The 22225-nt window shown below is 38.6% G+C and overlaps 1 protein-coding gene across 1 annotated transcript in view; it reads right to left on the bottom strand.

The window, feature by feature from the left end:
* The window catches only part of LOC142443496 (bifunctional heparan sulfate N-deacetylase/N-sulfotransferase 4), a 363094-nt gene that overhangs the window by 21448 nt on the left and 319421 nt on the right, over nucleotides 1–22225 (bottom strand). The window contains exons 7-8 of the mRNA XM_075544840.1: nucleotides 19655–19751; nucleotides 10089–10212 (exon numbers count right to left, since the gene is read on the bottom strand). Of these exons, the coding sequence (XP_075400955.1) occupies nucleotides 10089–10212; nucleotides 19655–19751 (221 nt within the window). The remainder of the gene's footprint in view (nucleotides 1–10088; nucleotides 10213–19654; nucleotides 19752–22225) is intronic.

The following is a 22225-nucleotide window of genomic DNA, read 5'->3' as shown; positions in this document are numbered from 1 at the left end:
TTTCCTCCAGACTTTAATTCTCAAACTGTTTATGTCTGTGAGCTTCGGAGGTATCTCCTGTAGGCAACAGATGGATGGGTTGTTTTCTATGTCAGTCTACTAGCCTCTGCCTTTCAATGTCTAAGTTTAGTCCATTTATATTCAGTGCTATTACATTCATCTGTGGGCTCTGTGATGTCATTATGTACCTTTTGTGTTGAGTGTTTTCCTACCTACCTATTTTATTAGTTTGTGTGTGTGTTTCATTCTTGCCTTCTTTCCACCATTGCACTAATTCAGTCTTGGCGAATGTATTTCTCGTTGTCATCCTCTGGGTGGAGTTGTTCTATGTGACAGTCTCTTATTTGTGCTCAGGGAATGTTGATCTTCTACCCATACTGGGTCTGCAAAGACCTTTACTGGGGCTAGGTTTCTTTTTATGCATGCTTTGAGGTTTTTCCTTGTCTGGTAAGACTTAGTTCTCCATCTATCTAAATAGATAATTTGACTGCATATAGTATTCTTGGGTTTGTGTTATTTTCTTTCAATTTTGATACTATGTTACTCCACTCCCCTTTCTTCTTCATCGTGTCCACTGGTAGGTTTGAACATATTCTTATTTGGGTACATTGATAAGTGCCTATTTGTTTTCCCCTTGCTGCGTTTATGATTTTCTCCTTTTCCTCATAGTTGGATAATTAACTAGTATGTATCTTGGTGACTTCTTTTTGGAATTCAGTTTGGCTCATGTTCTTTCGGCCTCTTGAATGTTTGCTTGGCATTCCTTTATTAAATTTTGGAAGTTTTCCTCTAAGAACTCCCTTGCTATTTTCGCTGTTGACTTCTTTATCGTGTCTTGTTCCGGTAGCCCAATTATTCTAATATTGTTCCTATTCGTAGTATCAGTCATGGATCTCAGGTTTTCTCCAGCTTCTCTGATTGTCTTATTTAACTGCCTTTCCCATTTGTTGAAGTTGGCTTGGTTATCCTCTAGGTCACTGGTACGATTTTCTTCTCAAGTCTGTTGACAAAAATCTAATAATTTGCTCCTGGATTTTGTTATTTCATCTCTTAGGTCTTGTATTTTCCTTTGGTGCATGACCTTTATTTCCTCTATTATTCCATCCTTTTTGTATATTGCTTCCCTCATATCCTGTATGACTCCAAGCAGCATTCTGTAGATTTCTTTCTGTGGTAGGTCAATGTCTACCTCATATGCTCATTGTTAAGTTCATGATTTCTTTAGTCATTGTCTTTTGTTTCTTTTGCCTTTTCATTGAGGCTGTTGGGGCTGGTTGTCATTTACATGTAGTTTTAGAGGCACCTGGAGCCTCTTCCAGAGTGGAAGAGCACTAGGCTCTCTCTTAGGGAACACCTACGAGTGCTTCTTTGAACAACCTGCAGGTGTTTGCCCAGAGAGTTCAGGCTACCACTGCATCTTCCTGTGGTTTCACTCTTACCCTATCTAACCAGTGTTTCATTATTTGGAATGTGAGTTAGATAGTCCTCTCATGGGACACTGGTCAGGTGGTTGTGGGCCCACAAGGATGGCGTTTCACTGGCTCATCTCCCAGGAAGACATGGTGGTGTGTCCCACTGGACTTGGTGCACCTCAGATGGCATGTGGTATTTCCTTCTGCAACTGGAGTGCCATGAAGGACAGGTGGGAGTACCCACACCCCACCCCTTGGTGTAGAGCTACATGGATGGCAGGTGGAATTACCCTGGTTAGAGATATCACTGTGGATGTTGGGTGGATGTTCCCATACCACCACAAATGGTGGGCAGGAATTCTCCCAGTCACTTGTACAGTCCTGGAGTGTAAGTGATGGTACCCTGAGCCATTTTCAAGGAAGATAACCAGCCATTTGTGGTGCAGCAGATGGTGGGCATGATTCCCCCAGCTGTGTATAAAGTAAGGTGACCAGATGTCCCGCTTTTGGTGGGACAGTCCGGATTTTTAACAAATTTTCCCGCATCCTGTGGCGTTTTTTAAAATGTCCCAATTTTTTGAAAGAATGCATGACAAGCTAGGGTATACAGTTTTCAGCTGCCATGTGGCTATTTGGCCAGGATATAAGTTTTATCAATGGTGTCCCACTGGTGTCCTGCTTTACCAATGTTAAAACCTGGTCATCTTGGAAAGCCAACAAGTGTGGCACGAGCTCCCTAACCAGGGCATTTTCCTAGGTGGAGGGGAGTGACCTGGAGGCTGGTAGTGGCTTGTGAAAGGAAAGAGAGATGGAAGAGAAGAAAAAGAGAGAACGGAGAAACAAAGACAACCATAGAAGTAAAAAACAAACTAACACACGCACACACACACACACACACACACACACAGCAAAGACAAAACAAAAGAAAGATCCAAAGATAAAACAAAAAAGAAAAGAAAAAATAGAAAAACTGAGCCTGCTGAAACTGAGGGGTGAAAGAGAGAAGAGATAGAAGAGGAGGAAAAAAAGAATCAAAAGCAAAAGTAAGAAAGAAGAAAAAATATAGCTCAGCTCTGTGCCATGCGCAGCATTGCCACAGGGGGCAGGCTGGAGCTCTCCGTGATGGGTGGGTTGAGTTGCTTTAGGTAGAGGGTAGGGGGCTGGCAGTCAGCCGTGGCATGCGGAAGAAAAGAGTGGGAGAGGAGAGAAAAAGGAAAGGAAAAAAGAGAGAGAGAGAAGAAGAAATAAAGAAAAAGAAAAGACAGGGAGAAAAAAAGAATGAAGCGAACAAAATTGTGCTTCCTGAGACTGACTGTGGTGGGAAAAAGAGAATAAAAATTAAACAGTAAAGAGATAGCTGAATCCTGGATGGAGGGGTTTAAAACCTTCTCCAAGTTGCAGGTGGGTGTGCCCTTTTTTGAAGGGTCCCACTGTTGCTGGGCAGAATTGCCCTAGCCAAGCCATTATATTTTCACTTGCTTTATATGCATATACATGGTGGTCAGTGAAAAAAAGAATTTATGTATTTCAATTATGGTATTGGCTAAAAATAATGAAAATACCATGGACTATCAGAAGAATGAATATATATATCTGTCCTGGATAAATATCTGTCCTGAAAGAATAAATAAATATCTGTCCCAAGCCTTGAAAGTTAGCATGGCAAGACTCTATCTCATGTCCTGTTCATGTTTATGGAGGGATCAGTCCTTTGAGAAGGACATGATATTTGGTAAAGTAGAGGTTCAGTAAAAAGGAATGAAGCCCTCAATGAACTAGAAAGTGCACAGCAACAATTGCAAGGATGGCACAGGATTCGGTCTGTTGTACATAGGGCTGCTGTGACGTAGGACCAACTTGACGGTCACTAGCAATAACAACAACAAGAAAACTATAATTCAAATTAATGCACCAACACTAATATCAAATGCAAAAAGGAAGATTTTCCCCACCCCACCAACTTTATTATCTGACCTTAATAAAACATATTATCAAGATGTATTGATAATTAGTGGTGAATATAATGGAAGAGTTGGAAGCAAAGAATAAGGATAAGTAATTGGAAAAATACAGGCTTGGTGATAAAAATTATTCTTTGTGTGGTTCAACTATTGAATTATATGATATGTGAATTGTATGAAATGAAAACTGATGGTGAAAACCCCCCACAATAAATGATGAAATGGGAAGAGGGCTGACAATCATAAAGAATTGCATGTGGGGGTCTTAAAACAAGCAGTCATCTAAGTGAGGTGTCAACCTAATACACACAGAGGACACCCCAGTCTGTGTGAAACAAGGATGGTAAATCACAAACCAAGATCAGAGGAGGAAGTTGTATTAGAACATAAATTCTGAGCTCCTACTTTGCAGAAGGCTATGGATGAACGTGGAGTTCTAAATCCATTTGCAGAGTCCTCATTTGAATTAAGCCTCCATTGAACACCACCCCCTCCCCTGTACACACACACACACACACACACACACACACACACACACACACACTATTTACTAGGGATGTAAACAGTCTTTCCCTCAGACAGAGTGCATTGGAAAGTGGATTATTGCAGATATGGTTAGGTTAAAATTTAACATATTATCATTTATTTTTCTCTTTTGATCCATTTTAAGTTTTCCTCTATTTTCTCCTGCTTTTTATTGAATTGGGTTTTTTATTGTGCTTAATTTTTCAAAAACTACCGTTTTTGAAGTTTTTGGCATGATTTCCTTTATATGAAATCCAGGATAGGTAACATATAGAGACAGTAACTAAATTAATAGTACCTTAGAGTTATACAGGGGGATTGTTGGGAAATGGGGAACTAATAGTAATGGGGACAGGAATGAAGAAAACATTCTAAAATTGATTTGATGATGACTACACAACTATTTTAAATATATTTAAAAACTCTTGTAAATATATTTAAACCATTGATTGTATAGTGTGTGAATTATATGCCAATAAAATTTTTATAAATCTTTGAGATTGCATGATAAGATTTTCTAAGACCAATAACTTACTCATTGTAAATACCTTTCATTAACAACATACACAAGCAAATATAGACCTCACCAGATGAATTATACAGGAGTCAAATAAACTGCACCTGTGCAACTCTGAGGGGTTATATCCAGAAAATATTTAACAATACAGAAAATGTCCAAGGAAGATAAAAGAGACACAGGAGGCACTGCAACAAAAAGAACTGAATGGCATCCAACCATTTATGGACACTTAATATGCTCAAGAACTGATGGCATTGCAAGGAAAAGTTCATGCTACACCGAGCTTTGTGGGGGCGGGGGAACAAGGCTTTAGGAATGAATGGAACACTGATAGAAATATTTTAGCTAATAGATGTACAGTTGGAGGTACTCGTTCACCTATGCCAAGTAATTTGGAAGATTACCCACAACGTGATTGTATTTGTGCCCATTCTAAAGAAAGATGACCCAAGAGAATGCAGAAATCACCAAACAATATGATTGTCACTTAAAATTTTGCTGAAGATAATATAAAAATTGCTGCAGCTGTACATCAACAGCGAGTTTCTAGAAATTCAAGCCGCATTTAGAAGAGGTGATGGATGGATGAATATCATTGTTTATATCATAGGGATCTTAGCTGAATGCAGACAATACCAGAAAGACATTTACTTGTGTTTTGTTGGCTACACAAAGACATTCAATTGTATAAATTATAGGGAAAGTTGCTAATACTTTGATAATAATTTCAGAACACTTAAATATGCTCATGAGGAGCTTGAACATAGACAAAGAAGCAGGTCATGAGGTAGGGGGGAGTGGGGAGGGAGGGAGAAAATGAGCAGCAGATATTAAAGGCTCAAGTAGAAGGCAAATGTTTTGAGAATGATGATGGCAACAAATGTACCTGTGTTCTTGACACAATGGATGTATGTATGGATTGTGATAAGAATTATATGAGCCCCCAATAAAATGATTTAAATAAACAAATAAATAAAAAATGTTAAAAACTGAAAAACAAATAGAACAAGGACATGTAGCTTCATTTTAAATCAGAAAAGTGTGCATCCAGGTTTTATTCATTCAGCCATCATAATAGACAATTGGTGTACTGAGAAAATTACCCGAGAAATGGGACTATGTAAAGAAGAATGTGGTTTCATTATATGTAAAAGACTCATTGACAACTTGTAATATGCAGATGATATAATCTTGCTTGCTGAGAGAAGACTTGAAGCTTTCACTGATAAAGATTTTTAAAATAACCTTAAGATTTCACTTGCATATAAAGCAAACAGAATTCCTCAAAGCTGGACCAAATAGCAACATGTAAATGGAGGGAAGATCGAGATTGTTAAGGATTTCATTTTACTTTGGTCCATACTCAATCAACATCCATGAAGTAAGAGTCAAGAAATCCAAGGTCATACAGAATTGAGTTAAAGGGCCACAAATGATCTCTTTAAATAGTTAGAAAGCAAAGGTGTCACATAAAAGACTAAGATGAAAAAACAAACAAACAAACAAACAAACAAGGAGAAAACAAACATAGATCCAGGAATGATTTTGGACATCCACTAAATCCTAGCTCCACGTTAAGAACAGTGAATTCTTACATCATAGAACTGCTCAATCTTGCACTCATGAAGGGAGCACAGTAGAAATGGGGGCTATAGCAAAATGTGGCTTAAAAAATAGATGCTGCCCGGCTATCAGACAAAATAGGATCTGGGGTCTGAAAGGCTTGTCTCTAACAGACAGCCATCTAAGTGAGATGTCAACTGAGTGCACATGGAAGAAGCCCACCCAAGTTGAGGGAGGGATCAGTGTCAGAGCCTAAATTGTGCGAATCCAGTTTGCAGAAGGCTGGGATGGCAGTGGGAGTCCAAGATGCATTTGTGAGAACTACAGAGGAAATCAGCCTCTGCTGACCTCCCTCTGTCCATAGTTGAGGAATGGAAAGAAAGTGTCTACTAAAGAGAGGGCCTAGAGAGATGAGTGTAGAAAATCAAAGGGACAGTTAACTGACTTGGACAGTTAAAACTTTGTCAGTTGATCCCTCTGCGGAAGCCCGCTGGTGTGATCTGGTTTTCAATATTTTCTGTACTTGTGTCATGTTTTGATCATATAAGGGTTTATCTCAGAGGTGTTATGTCATCGGGAGTCACTCTCTTGAAGTTGTGTTATATGTTTTTTGGTATATGAAACCCAGGATTGATGAACCTATAGGGCCAGCAAGTAGCAAAAGGGTTTTAGGGGTGGATGGGTACAGTGGTGGTGGGCATAAAAGCGAGATACTGTCAAGGAGTCCAGGAGGGAAAAGAATGTTTGGAAACATTGTGGTGGCAATTGTACAATACTGCTTGATGTGATTGAAGTATGGGATGATATATGTATCAACTTTCAATTAATAATAAAATAAAATAAACACTGAAGTGTGCCCAGAACATGGTATTTTCAATAAACTCATACACATGTAAAAACTGGAAAGGCAGTAAGAGGATTAATGAAGAATTGATGTCTTTGCATTAGGGCGCAATCAAAGAATATTGAATATACTATGGACTACTATAAGGAGCCACAGCGACCTAGTGGTTATGAGTTGGGTTTCTAACAGGAAGGTCAGCAATTTGAAACCACCAGCTACTTTGCTGGAAGAGAAAGATGGGGCATTCTACTCCCACCAAGAGTTACAGTCTCGTTTGGTGCCGATTTGATGGCAGTGAGTGAGATGGACTGCTATACGAAGGAACAATTCCGTGTTGGAAGAAATTAGTCCGAATGCTCCTGAGAATTGAGGATCCATCTACTTGAACACGTTATTAGAAGAAACCAGCATCTGCACAAGGTGGAATAGAGGGTGAGTGGAAGAGAGTAAGACTCTCAGTGAGATGAATTGAGAGAGGGGCTGCTGTAACAGTGCGCTCAAACATAGCAACACTTTTGAGGATGTCACTGGATTAGGAAATCTTTGTTTTCTAAATGTCATTGATGCTATGAATTAGAACAACTCAACGATACCGAGCAACAAGCACAGTATGAGTCACTGCTGATGTGACGAGAGCAGACTGCCCTGGGGTGGGTGCCAACACCTAGGGGCCCCATAGCAAAGGATAGAACTGCCCCTGTGAGGGTCTGAGACGTTAGCTGCTCATGGGAGGAGGAGACCCAGTCTCTCTCTGTCAGAATGTCTGGTGGCTTCAAACTATGGACCTTTCTTACCCGCTGCACCATGACAGCTTCTCCAATCATCGATGACATATTTATATCACCAGAGTATGTATTATCCACCTTGAATGTGAACATAACCCAAGGCATTCTATTTCCAAGGGTCCATTTTGGGAAAGGAAACGAATGACATGAGACAGGTTAGGTTGACAAGAGGTAGAAGGACACTTCTTTAGATTTTTTGACATGAGATAGGTTAGGTTGACAAGAGGTAGAAGGACACTTCTTTAGATTTTTTGACATGAGACAGGTTAGGTTGACAAGAGGTAGAAGGACACTTCTTTAGATTTTTTGACATGAGATAGGTTAGGTTGACAAGAGGTAGAAGGACACTTCTTTAGATTTTTTGACATGAGACAGGTTAGGTTGACAAGAGGTAGAAGGATACTTCTTTAGATTTGGACTGATATTTTATATGCTATTCAAATCCAAATCCACAGGTCCGTCCACAGCGAACAACGGATTACACATTCTTGCCGGTTAGATATTTTAAGTAGAAAATTTACGTTTGCGAACTCGAATACAAAACTTCTTCAGTGGAAATTAAAGTGCATAATTGAGAAATCTGTGTATCAGAATAACAATAAAATATAACACAAAATAGGGCATGGCTGTTCTCCTCCTTTTTCTGCATAAATTGTTGTCTGTGTAGCAATGTGAACACATTATAGTCTATCTAGAGTAATTAGGCAAATTTTTCCTGCCAGTTGGTCCTGTGGTGCTTCAGAATGTTCGCTCTTGCATATGCTGTCTGAACATTCCTCTGTGTGTAGATTATGGAATCGATATGTTCTGGGGTTAATTCCGAGCAAAGCTTTAATTGCGTTCAGAACCCTCCTTACAGCTCCTCATTTCTCCAACTCTCAAACGTTCTGGAAATAAATAATGAGAGCATTAAGAATTCATATAAGACTCTTCTTTTCCTCGTTGACGTTTGTTATTATGTCTCCCAAATGCAGAGTGCTAAAGAGTCTCATCTATATTCCTGCTCAAAAGTTTGAATTCCACTTGAGCTCACAGGTAAGACTGAGTCTCCTCTTTTGCCTTTGGTAGTGTGCATGCTATTCCAAATCGTATTTTGTCCTTTAAAAGTAAGGCTGTGGGAGTGATGGTTGGATGCTTTTGATCGCCTTGCAGCTCATGACTCTTCTCAGTGTTACAGAGCAGGATAGTGTCCTAGGTTCCCTCAGCTGTAATCTGAATGGGAGAGCTCCAGGTCTTTTCTGCCAGAGTGCCACCCACCTTTACGTTAACCTTTGAACACAGCACATTGGCACCATCCTGGCACCTTCTAGAAGCAAAGTTGTCTATGTGATTGTTTTATCCCCTTGAGTCAGTTTGCCTCTTACTCATCTCATGGGACACAGTATGACTTCCCTGAGGTATTTTTTGGTTATATTTTTGCCAGGAGCCATTCACTGGTCTTTCTCCCATAAAGATGCTGGGTAGATCTGAAGCATCAACCTTTAGGTTACCAACAAGTTTTCGGTTACTTTTTTTAACCATTATTCACCAACGCTCCTCTCAAAGTTAAAAACAGTATGGGAGTACCTTAGGTGCAGAGCAAACGCATCTACTCATGAGGGGAAATCAGACTATTCCTGGGTATTGGTTCTGTCTCACCCTAAATGTATCAACACCAAAAAAGAACAGTGCTTAAGTTGCAAGAGGCTCCTGTGTGAAAATGCCAAACAAAGTTACATCTTACTTAGAGGTACACACAGTGAAAATTCCCTCAGGGTGAAATTTTCCTTGTATACCTGAGAACTGGAAATCAGGCACATTTCCTTAGAAATTTTGATAGAGCTAGAAAAAAAAAACTATCAGATAAATATCAATTCCACTATAAAGCTTCAACTGTTTGAGTTTGGGATAATATTGTAATTTTTTAGTTTTTTATGATATATTACGTCTGATTCAATAATTCTCTTATGGAGCTGTATGACAATAATTGATATGGTTTTATAAATGCTATGCTATTTGCAGGAAAAATATCACTCTACATTATCTATGCAGTTAGTGAAGACATGTCATATCACACAAAAAAAATGCAGAATAAAATAAAACTTCTGATTTTTTTTCTGTTTCCTCAAGGACCATTGTAATAATGAATCATGAGTTTAGTTAAAAAAGGATTTGAGGCACATTGAAATAATAATATGCTTAAGGAGACGTGTGAGTATTCTGAAGAATGATGCTGAAGAAAAATAACACATAATGCTCCTTATTTAATGATATAAATCCACCAGAAAATATTATCATTATTACACTGTACAAATAAAATTATGGGTAGCACTGATTAAACATATCATCATTATAAATTAGTTTATAATTTGCTGTGATAGAACTGAGCATAACAAATGTATTCTGTAATTATGCAGATGCCATGCATGCATCTATAATTGCTCCACTGCGATTTAGTATGTGTTAATAATGGACTTTGTTGTATGTTATTTTTCTTACCAGTCAATTCCCTTGTGATAGTTGTTCCCATTAAAAAACTGAACTTCTTCAAATGTCTTCGGACTAGGTAGATTACTGATGATGGAAGGGTGCATAAGAAGAAACAAATAAAGTGCAGTTGTTCCTATGATAGAAAAAGAAGGCAAAAGGTTATATGGCAATGAAAGAGTAGTCAGAATGTTATTTTGAACACTTTATGCTAAATAAATTATATACAAAAGTCCAATTTTTCTGAATGTCAAAAATTATTTCCTTAACATTTCAGTTAGCAACACCACTGAGTTTATTTAAATTAGTCATCTTGACTACATTTGCCTAAATGCTCAATTTAATGTGGAAGTAGAGAGCCCCAAAGAGACAGACTGATGATAACCCGAGAGAGAACTGCAGAAAGCCTCGGGTTAGCATTCTCCCTACCCTGGCATCCTCCAATACAGGTGAGTAGATAAAACATCACAGATAGAAGGTGCCTTTACTTATCTCTATTGTAGCATCCAGTACAATACCTGAAAATGGTGGATCTTCAATCACTATTACATTCAGATTAATTAAGTCAAATGATAGCACTCCAGTGATGATGAATGATAAATGTCTGTAAGACAAGCACGTTTGTTTACCTCATGAACAAATAAATCTATGGACCTGAGTCAAGTTAACAGGTGATTCAGACACCATGAGACAGGGTCTGCAATTAGAAAAGACAGGGGTGACCTTCTAAGGCTATGTAAACCTGAATAGCCAGTAAAGGCTACCAAGAGGGAGCATATTCTAGGATAATTTCTAAAATGTACGTTCTATTCAGTAAAGGTGAAGGAGTAGGGAAAGATTTGGGGAATATGAAAACATTAATATCTTCTACTGGCAAAGTGGAGCAATCAAATCTGATAACTGAAGAAAGAGGCTGATAAGAACTGACTGATGGAACCCACTCATTCACATCATGGAAAAACACCAATTAACTTTGTTTTCTTCTGATTCATGTTAGACTTAGGGACTATGGTATCAAGGAAAGATTCATAAAATAGCCTAGAGTTTAAGTCCCTGATAAATGCGCACACCCTCTTTTGAAAGGGCCATTCCTTTGCGGACTCGCTTGAACCTCAGAGAGCATGGGGCCTTTCCAAGCCGCGAGAGAACTGAGGCGAGGCGGATGATCAGAATGTATTTAATAATAGTTTTAGTTGAGAAATATGGAAAAAGAGAGATTCACCGAATTGACAGTTGGCACTAAAACACCATAATCTCATAGGCACAAAAGTTGCTGTCTCTGCATTATTAATGTGATAGCCATGTGTTTTAATTCTGTTGGTTTTATGTGATCACCAAGATTGAACCGAAGCATGAATACTCAAAAGAAAGCAGCAACAGATCTCAGGAGACTAGCAGCCTTGGATGGCAGAGCAGTTAAAATATCTAGAATGGATGCCTCCTAGTTAACCAAGCTAGCAGTTAACAATACGTGCTCTTAAAAAGATTTAATTGTAACTTTTGGGAGTTAAAAATATGAGTAGAATCATACAACCTCAAAAAGTAAATAAGTGGAAGGAGAAAGTACTAGTGAAGAATTGAATTTGAGGCCTGAAGACTGAAGCTGAAGTAATGTCTCAAACATATGGAAACATACAGATGTGAAAGTTATGAGGGACAATGGAAGTCCTGAAACATCAACACTGCAAATAACAGACATTCAAAACGGGCTGGAGAAATAAGGCTCTGGGAAAGTGAAAGGAAGAGAGAAATATGTCCCAGGGAGAAGAAATCGATTCTAGATTGGATGGTGACTAGAAGGAGCTCTGGTGGTGCTGTGAGTTAAGCATCCTATCCCCAAAGTTGGTGGTACTAATCCACCAGATGCTGCTCAGGAGGACGATGAAGCCATTTTCTTCTACATGATTTATAGCCTTTGAAACTCTATGGAAGAGTTCTACTGAGTTCTATATGGTTGTTATGAACTCTCTAGAACTCACTACCATCGAGTAGGTTTATAGTGACCCTATAGGACCGGGTAGAACTGCCCCCATGAGTTTTTGTGACTCCCCCTGTTGAAGGCCACATATTTTCCCTGTAGAGAATCTGGTGAATCCAAACAGCTGATCTTTTAGTTAGCAGCCTGACACATAACCACCTCTGCCACCAGAGTGCTTCATGGTTGCTAAGGGTAGGAATTAATTCAAAAGACACGGGTTTAGTAGATGGGAATATGGAATCAAGAAGGGTTCTTTGTATTTTTTTTAAAGTGAGATTTACTTTAATGATGATGAGAATGAAAGATTAGAGAGAAATAGAGTTTTGAAATGTGTAAAAATGACAGTTAATGCCTTCGAAGTATTGACATGGACCTAGGTCACAGATGCAGAAGTTCTGAATTGATGAATACTCTCTGAAAATGAATACTTTACAACCTCATTCAGTAGCATGGGCAATGTGTGTGATGGCCACAGCATTGTACTCGGCTATCATAGAGCCATAGAAAGTCAAAGCCTCTAGGTGACGAGCTTGTGATTGCTCAAATTATGTGTCAGTGTGGGTAGGCCATGAGTCTCAGCGATTTGGCAGGTATTTTATAATCAACCTCCATTTTGTGGTCTGAAGTGAGGAGCCAATCAGTTGAGAGAGGAGTTTCTTTGGGGATGTGGTCTGCATCCAATATAAGAGCATAAGTCAAAGATCCTTTCTATAAAATTACAGAACTTTATTATACAAAAATATCAAAATGTGAAGCTATTTTTTCTCAATGTGTCCAATAGCTAGACTTCTTATTAGTCATAAATTATTTGATGGTACTTAACAACAAAACTCACCAAAACCAAACTCACTGCCATCCAGCAGACACCAACTTATAAAGACTCTAGAGGATAGGGTGGGACTAACTGTTCTTGTAAGTTTCCAAGGGCAAGTTTCTATTTTAACAGCTAGAGTAGAAAGCCCTGTCTTTCTCTGGAAGAATGGCAATAGATGGAATATTAAGAAATATGATGACTTGAAACAGTGGGTACAAAAATGGGCTCAAAAGTGGCAATGATTGTGAGTTTAGCACAGGATCGGGCAGCGTTTCACTCTGATGTGCTCAGGGTTGCGGTGAGTTGGAAATGCTCATTGGAAAATACACAGTAGATACTGCCATGTGCCTGTTACAAGAATACATGAGTCCTGAAGCAGTGATTGTAAGAGCAAAGAATTAGGGAGGTCTAACCCAGGCTCTTCACTTAAAAAACAAAACAAAAAAACTCTAGTAAGGTAGAATTTTTATTTAAAGTAATTTGACTTAATAGGTACAAAATGAACTCTTCTGAAGTGAGGAGTTAGCCCTAAGATTTCATTCTACAGAGAAAATTGATAATAAAAGGAGACCTAGTGTCTCAGTGTAAAATCACTAACTTCCTCTGAAATGGCACAGGCTTGTGTGATGTCAATGTATGTGTCAACTTTGCTAGGTTATAATACCTAATACTATGTGGTTGTCCTCTACTTTGTGATCTGATGTAATAAATCATTTTGTGATATTATGTAATTACCTTCTATCTTATGTGTTACTAATTATGTTAATGGAATGAAACAGGGTTAGTGAGGGGTATATCTTTAGCTGGCCTTAGAAGAGGGTCAAAAGTCACACACATATTCTGATGTGAAAAATTTCCTCGAGGGTTTGACATGAATCCAATAAATACAGATGCTCTGGCAAGGTTTTATCTCCCTCTGGATCCTGAATCTGGCTTCTCATCGCCTGATTTCTAGGTCTTCTGACTTAGGGCAGCAGCCTGCTGTCTGACTTGCCAATTTGGGGTTCACAAACCACTACAAGTATCTAATCTGACAGCTGACACCAAATAAACACAATAAGTTTTATTTATTAGCATCCTTTTCTTGAGATAAGTCTCTCCATGTATACTTATAGAAGGAGTCCTGGTAGTGCTGAGGACGAGGTGATGGGCAGCTAATTGCATAGTCAGTGATTCAAAACCACCAGCCATCCCATGGGAGAAGAATGCTCCCATAAATAATCTCTATAGGTTCTTTGTGAGTTTGGGTTTATAGTATACCAATATCATATAAGATGTATGATATATAATATAGGTATAATATAAACCCAAACTCACAAAAAACCTATGTCTGCCAATATATTATATCATTATTTTATATATATAATAATTGGTTTTATTTCTATAGAGAATCCAGACTGAACATATAGTATCAAAGGTGGTTCTAAAGAAAGAAATTTGGTAAGAATGTTGACTCTGCTTCCTATAGTAAAGTAGCCACTGCAAACTCCAAGTGTGATGTGGCAATAGGACTAAAAAGTATCAGCAAATATTTGTGAGGAAAAAGACTGAGTGATTGCATATCCTAAACCTCTTCAGAATGAGAAATATAAGGGCATTAGTTGATTGGTCCTACTTTCCAATAGACAAAGAAAAGAATGAGCTCTAAAGGTCGGACTCATAGTTCAAGTGCCCCATGCAAGACTTGAAAGTTACCTCTTGTGCTCTGAAAGAAATAAGATATTACCTGTATTTCCTCTAAGACAGATCTGTTGGTTCTTTTTTCAAGATTATTCACCAGTACTATAGTTCAAATAAATGAATCTTTTTCAATGTCCAATTTTCATATATACATGAGATAATAGAAAATGCGTTGGCTTGAGTCAAGTGTATCTCTGGCTTCAAAATTACCGCCTTGCTTGTCAACATGTTAAAGAGATCTTGTGCAGTAGATGTATTTCCAGATGCACGTTGTCTTTGGATCCCTGGCTGGTGCTTCCATGAACATTGACTGTGAATCCAAGCAAGACGAAATCCTTGACAACTTTAATCTTTTCTCCATTTATCACATTCCTCATAGACCCAGTTGTGAGGATTTTTGTTCTCTTTACCCTGAGTTGTAGTCCAGCAAGTTTTTCAGGTCTCTTCACTTTCATCAAGCAAGGTTGTATCATCTGCCTATTGCAATTGCTAAGCCTTCCTCCAATCCCGACACTGTGTTCTTCTTCATGAAATGCACATGCTCTGATTGTCTGCTCAGCATAGAGATGGACTAAGTATGGTGAGAGACTACAACCCTAACACCCACATTCTTGATTTTACACCATGCACTATTCCCTTGGTATATTCCCACAACTGCCTCTTGATTTATATACAGGCTCCACATGAGGACAATGTAATGTTCTGAAATTCCCAGTCTTCTCAAGGCTGCCCATAGTTTGCTATGTTCCTCACAGGCGAATGCCTTGGCATAATCAATAAAACACAGTTAACATTTTTCTAGTATTCTCTGCTCAGTCAAGTTACATGTGACATCAGCAATGGTGTCTCTTGTTCCATGTCCTCTTCTGAATCTGACCTGAAGAAATTTGAACGTAAGATCGATATTGTTGTTCTGTAATTTGCCAATTAGGGGCGAGGTAATTTTTCTTTGTTATGGGTAAAACTATGGATACCTTCCAGTTAGCTGAGTAGCTGTCTGCCAAATTTCCTGGCATAGATGAGCAAATGTTTCAGGTTGTTGAAACAGTTCAGTTGGAAGTCCATCAGTCCCTGGTGACGTGTTTTTTAGCTAATGCTTTCAGTACAGCTTGAACTTCCTCCTTCAGCACCATTGGTTCTTGCTCATCTGCTGTATCCTGAAATAATTGAAATGTCAACTACTTTGTTTTGGAACTATAGCTCTATGTCTTCTTTTATCTTCTTTTAATGCTTCCTGCACCATTCAATATTTTGCCCATAGAACCTTGTAATATTGCCACTTTAGGCTAGACTTTTTACTCGGTTTATGATCTATTGAGTGTTTTCTTTATTTTTGGCTTAACTTTGCACCTTTACACATTTAATTAAAATATTTTCCTTTGTCGTCTTGAGTTTCCCTTTGAAATGATCTGTTCAGCTCTTTGACATCATCATTTCTTTCTGTTGCCTTACTTATTCTCCAATTAAGAGAAAGTTTCAGTGACTCTTCTGATTTCTACTTTGATCTTTTCTTTTTTTTCTTGTCTTTTAAATGATGTTTTGCTTTCTCTAAGAATGATGGTCTTGATTTCCTCCCACAGTTCATCCGATTTCATTAGATTTCAGTGTGCCAAATCTGCTCTTGAGATGTTCTAAAAATTCAGGTGCAATACACTCAAAGTTATAAATTGGCTCTTGTGGAGTTGTTTAAATTTTATTCAACTTTCCTCTGAACTTGATATGAATGATCAGTGCTCTGTCCCAGAGTCAGCCCCTGATCTAGGCTTAGCTGCTGATAGTGAACTTGTCCGTTGTCTCTTCCGACAGCTGTAATCCGTTTGATTTCTATGTATTTCAGCTGGAGAAGGCCACTTGTCGCATTGTCTTTTGTGTTGTTGAAAAGGCATTCGCTATAAACAAACCATGAGTTTTGTAGAACTCTTTCGTGCAATCTCCAGCTTCATTTCTATCACCAAATTCATATTTTCTAACTACTGCTCTTTATTTCCAACTCTTACATTCTGATGGCCAATAATTATCAATGCATCTTGATTGTGTGTTTGATCAATTTCAAGCTTGGTAGAATTCTTCAATTGCTGCATCACTAGCTTTGATGGTTAGTGTATAGTTTTAGTAGTAATTGTACTGATTGAATGGTCTTGTATGTGGAGAGATATAATCCTATCACTAATATAGTGGTACTGCAAGATAGATCCTGAAATGTCTTTTTACCATGAATGCAATGATATACGTCTTTACATTCATTCCATTCTTAGAATAGTAAATCTTATGATTTTCTGATCCAAAATTACCAATACCAGTTCATTTAGGCTAATTAATGCTTAGAATATTGATCTTTATGCGTTCCATTTCATTTTTGATGACTTCCAACTTTCCTGGATTCGTGGCTTGTGCACTCTAAGGTCCAACTATTAATTGTAGCTTTTACTTCTCATGTTGAGTGGCGCCCCATAAGCACATTAAGGCCCGAATGCTTTACTCTCACAGGCTTTTCTCCATCTTGTCATTACTGTCCACTGGACATCGAGGAGGCAGCTCTTCCACAGTCACATTGTGAGGAACTTCTGATCTGGGCGTCTCCTTTTCTAGCACAATCTCTGGCGATGTTCCTCTTTTGTTCATTAGGTTTTCAGTTATTGACAGTGTTTCAGTGCTATTTGTGATAGTCAATCTGGTGCCAATTTAAGGATTACGAGTGTAGGGGTGCAGGCTAGGTTGTCAATCTAGAGATAGCCAATGAGACTTCTGTGGGCCTGGCCTTCTCCTGAGAACTCTGGGAAATCAGATACTTCCTCCTTGCAGGCAGAAGACACCGCTCTCTCTCTCTGCTCCTCCCTAGGAGACATTGCAGAAGACAAGCCACATGGAAGAAACCAGACCTCGGAAGCTGGAGAAGCCTCAGAGAGACCCCTGCCAGCACTGAGATGCTTACAATGCCACTGAACCCAAAGCCTTACTACTTACTGGCTTGTGATCATCCTCCATTTGGCTTCGTGAGTCTAAAAAGGACTTTACAGATTGATATCGCACATATGGGCTAATATCAGACTTCTGGCCTTGGACTGGACTGGGTTGGGGTTTATTCCCAATGTTCAATTCCTCTTGTATATGAATCTCTTTCTTATACACATGTGTGTTTATGAATTTGTTTCTCTAGTCTACCCGGACTAACACAATAGTCATAGGGTTTTCAGTGACTAATCACTCTGAGTGGACTACCTCTTCCTTCTTCATAGTCTGTTCTAATCTAGAAGCTCTGATGAAACCCTTTCACTTTGGGTGACCCAGCTGGTATTTGAAATGCCTGAGACATCGCTGTCAGCTTCATAGCGACACACAAGCTGCCACAATATGAAAAACTAACAGACAAATGGAGAAGTATGGTACACACCTCCCACATAATAAAATTGAGTACAAAAGTTGCCTTTAAACTTCTATTTACTCAATTATTTTCAGATGAGAATGGAAGGAAAACATACATCACTTGTTGGATTCCAGAGCGATTCCTGCTAAATGAAGTAGATTAGGGAGTAGGGGGAGGGAAAAAAACAAACAGGAAGTATGATTAAAGATAACTGTTCCTTTAGGGCCAGATTCCTAGCATTTATCAGTAGTTCCCTTCCCTTATGGCAACTAACAAGCTCCAACAGCATGGGTGTTGCCAATGAAGCATCAGGAAAACAAATCACTATTTATACTTCTATGATGGGATGGATTGTAAGAGTTACCATAGTCATTTTCATGTTAGAATAACATTCTCATAGGCCATAAAATATTATTTCCATCGTCCAATTTCTTTGTATTAAGTCCAGCCTCAACTCTGTTCACTCCTGTAAGGGTAAGTCAAATATTGAAGCATAAAAGTTTAACTTATTGTCTTTTTAATAGGAACAACAGGGAGTAAAAATAGATTTATACTTTCCAGCCTGTAATTTTCCAGTAGAACTAAGAAAAAGTAGTATTCATTGATAAATAATAGGAAAAAATGCCTTTACATTAAAATTTTAACATCATTTTATAGCACAGGAATGTTTTATTTCTATAGTAGTGATTCCAGAGTTAGCACTGATGTGAGGGAGTTTGTAGAAATTAATGGACATTTTAAACAATGACAACAAAGGTGATATATCTGTAAATGCACGCTGCTTTCCCCCCTCCCTGAACATGTGTTAACTTAATGTTGTAAAACAATTTATGTTCCAGAAGGAAGAAAATATTTCAACAACCAATATCTAATAGTCTGGAAATTTCCCCCTCAACCTTAAAATGATCTGCTGGCATGTATTACAAACATCTTCATCTGCGTCAGGCTTATTTATTGTGACAATTTGTATTATGTTATTGTTTGTGCACTCACTGATGAAATGCCGCTATGTCAAAGTAGTGAATTCAAAATACATTGAGTCAATAAAAACCCTAATTATTCAGGACAGGAACAAAGTGTATAAAACTGTCACATACTGAAGGAAATATAAAATATTTTAATTGAAAGTGTCATCTTATTGGTGAAATACTTTAACTTCCTTTTATGACATTCTTATACAATTGTCCTTCAGCACATGAAAAAACACTAAGGAAGAAATACCAAACCTTAGGTGTATCAGGAAATAAGCCCAAATCATATCTATACATAACAATTATTCAAGAGTCACATATAAAGAATTTGAAAATAATAGTAGTAACAGTTCTGGGGGAAAAAAGGAGTGATTCAAGGCTGAGAAATAGCCTATAATTCATCCAAAACACTTTTTAAAACATAATCCATAAATAAATTGTACAAATCACATATACACATAAGAAAAAAGAGGAATCAGCTTCCATAATTGTAATATATAAATTGATTATTTACAAAATTGATATATATTTTGAACAACTCTCACATGTACAGTTGAAGACTTTAGTGCATAGGTATAATTAGTAGGCAGCATCAGGATTCCCTTGAAGGTCATGGTATATCAATCTATGTGGATGGATCAAAAGCAATTCTGAGTTATTTTACCTGGATGTTGAAATACTTAATAAAATTGAATTCAGTAATTTCATTTACTTGCAATATACTCAGCAATTAAAAGGATGAATGAAAACATAGTAATTGGTGACCCTTACCTGTTTTTTGTGGCCCTATCACAAGGAATTTTGGTAAGTGTTCACAAGTTTTCTCTCTCGACCAGATGTCTTTGTGCCGTTTATCATCGCATGGATTCTGCACAAAGAAATAAGACTTAATATTACTATGTGCTCTATCCTTAAGATGTGCTCAAGGATGGAAAAGTGTCTTGCTTTACATCTCAGAGGTAGGTCCCTCTCTGCTTCCATGCTCTTCAAATATTTCCCTTAAGAAGTCCCTGGGCTTTTCTACTTAATCAAGACTGCAGCTCAGTGGAGAGTCAATCCTGCTCTCTTCGTTTTCTACTCTTTGGCTAGGTTGTAACAACTGAGAGTCTGCTTTATCTCTGGATTTATGTTTCAGACCCTTGTACTAATTGGGTTCACTTATTTCTCAGATTTCCCGGTTTCTCGTGTTGTTGGTGTTGGTGTTAGATCCCCTGTGGTCAGTTCTGACTCAGAGGGAATTCAGGACAGATGATCCCTTCAGGACCAGTGGGGAGAGTGGCTATGTTTGGAGGGTGGAGGGAGGGTGGGATAGAAAGGGGGAACCAATTATAAGGGTCTACATGTAACTTACTTCCTGGGGGATGGACAACAGAAAAGTGGGTGAAGGGAGATGCCAGACAGTGTAAGATATGACAAAATAATAATAATTTATAAATTATCAAGGGTTCATGAGGGAGGGGGGAACAGGGAGGGAGGGGGAAAATGAGGAGCTGATACCAAGGGCTCAAGTAGAAAGCAAATGTTTTGAGAATGATGATGGCAGCACATGTACAAATGTGCTTGACACAATGGATGGATATATGGATTTTGATAAGAGTTGTAGAGCCGCCAATAAAATTATTTTTTAAAAAAGAATTACAGTTTCAGAAAGTCACGAAAGCAGTTCTACCCTGTCTGCCCTACAGGTTGCTATGAGTTGGTATCAAGTTGATGGTAGTGGTCTTTGTTTGAGGGTTTTGTTTTTATTTTGACTCCTTTTAAATCTGTTCTGGTTTTTCATATTTTCTGCTTTAGTTTTTAAATCATTTTACTGGAGAATCTTACAGTTCTTATAACATTTCATACATCAATTGTATCAAGCAGATTTGTACATATGATCATCATTTCCAAAACATTTTCTACTGAGCTCTTGGTATAAACTCCTCTTTTTTCCCTTCCCTCCCCCAGTCTTCCACCCTCATGAATCCTTGATCAATTATATATTGTTATTCTTACTTCATATTTACACTGTCCATTGTCTCCCTTCACCCACATTTCTTTTATTGTCCCCTTTGGGATGGGGTCAGGGGTGAGCTCTATTTCCAACCTTGTGATGGATTCTCTTTTTCTCCGCTTCACTCTCCCTGACCATCGCCCTTCCCCTCATGATATCATTCCTCCCACTATTTTTCCTGAGGGGTTTATCTGTCCTGAATTCCATGTACCCAGAGCTTTTATCTGTACCAATGTGTATTCTCTGCTCTAGCCAGATAGAGCAGAGGTAAGGGAGAACTGGGTCATGATAGTTGGGAGGGGGTTGAGAGAAGTATTCCGGAACTAGAGGAATGATGTGTGTTTCCTCAGTGTTATGCTGCACTTTGGCTGAATCATCCCTTCCTTACAACCCTTCTGTGGAGTGGGATATCCAGCTGTCTACACATGGATCTGGGGCCTTCATACCAAACCAGCTCCTGCACATCAATGCAGTTATTTGTTTTGGGACCTGATACCTGATCCCGTAGATACTTCATGATCACACAGACTGGTACCCTTCTTCCATGTGGACTCATTTGCTTCCCTGCTGGATGGCTGCTTGTTTAATTTCAGGACTTCAGGACCCCAGAAGCTATATCTTTTGATAGCTGGGCACCATCTTCACCATATTTGCATATGCACCCATTTTGTCTTCAGCTATTTTGTTGGGTAGGTGAGTATCCAAGAGTGCCAGGTTATTAGAAAAGTGTTCTTGGGTTAAGAAGGCCTTGTGGTCCAAAGTCTGTCTACTATCTTAATATTTAACATATATATATATACATACCTCTATCTCGTTCATTATAAATCAATATATTTACTTATATGCATGCCTATAGCTATACCTCTAGCAATAATGTTTGCCTCATTTCTTTCCTTTATTTCCTTTCACCTTCCTCCTATCCCACCATCAGGCTCTCATTAATTTCACTCAGGTACACTGCACTGGATTAAACCCCAGCAGGTATTATACACCCTCCTTGTCATCAATTTTAAATCTGTTGTTGGCTCCCCACTCCCCCTCCCTACTCCCTCTTCTCCCATGTCCCCCACAACCGCTGGTCCCCTTGTTCTCTCCTTGGGATTGTTCATCCTGCCTATCTTATATAGATAGACATACCGTGAAAGAAAAACATAAACAAACAAGCAAGAAAAAAATCCCAATATATTGTTCCGTGTCTGTCTGCTGACCCTGATCAAGTCTGATGAGGTGACAAACTGTGTCCCCTAAGTCAAAAGTCTATTTTCAGGATTCCTTGGGGACTTGGTTACTTTGCTCCCCTTGCTGCTCTGTTGCTCTCCCTTTCCCTGCTCTGCATGGGGAAGACTGGG

The sequence above is a fragment of the Tenrec ecaudatus genome, chromosome 3 (genome assembly GCF_050624435.1).
Source record: "Tenrec ecaudatus isolate mTenEca1 chromosome 3, mTenEca1.hap1, whole genome shotgun sequence".
NCBI lineage: Eukaryota > Metazoa > Chordata > Mammalia > Afrosoricida > Tenrecidae > Tenrec > Tenrec ecaudatus.
Note: the sequence above shows the minus strand (reverse complement) of the source record. Positions and strands in the feature narration are given on the sequence as shown.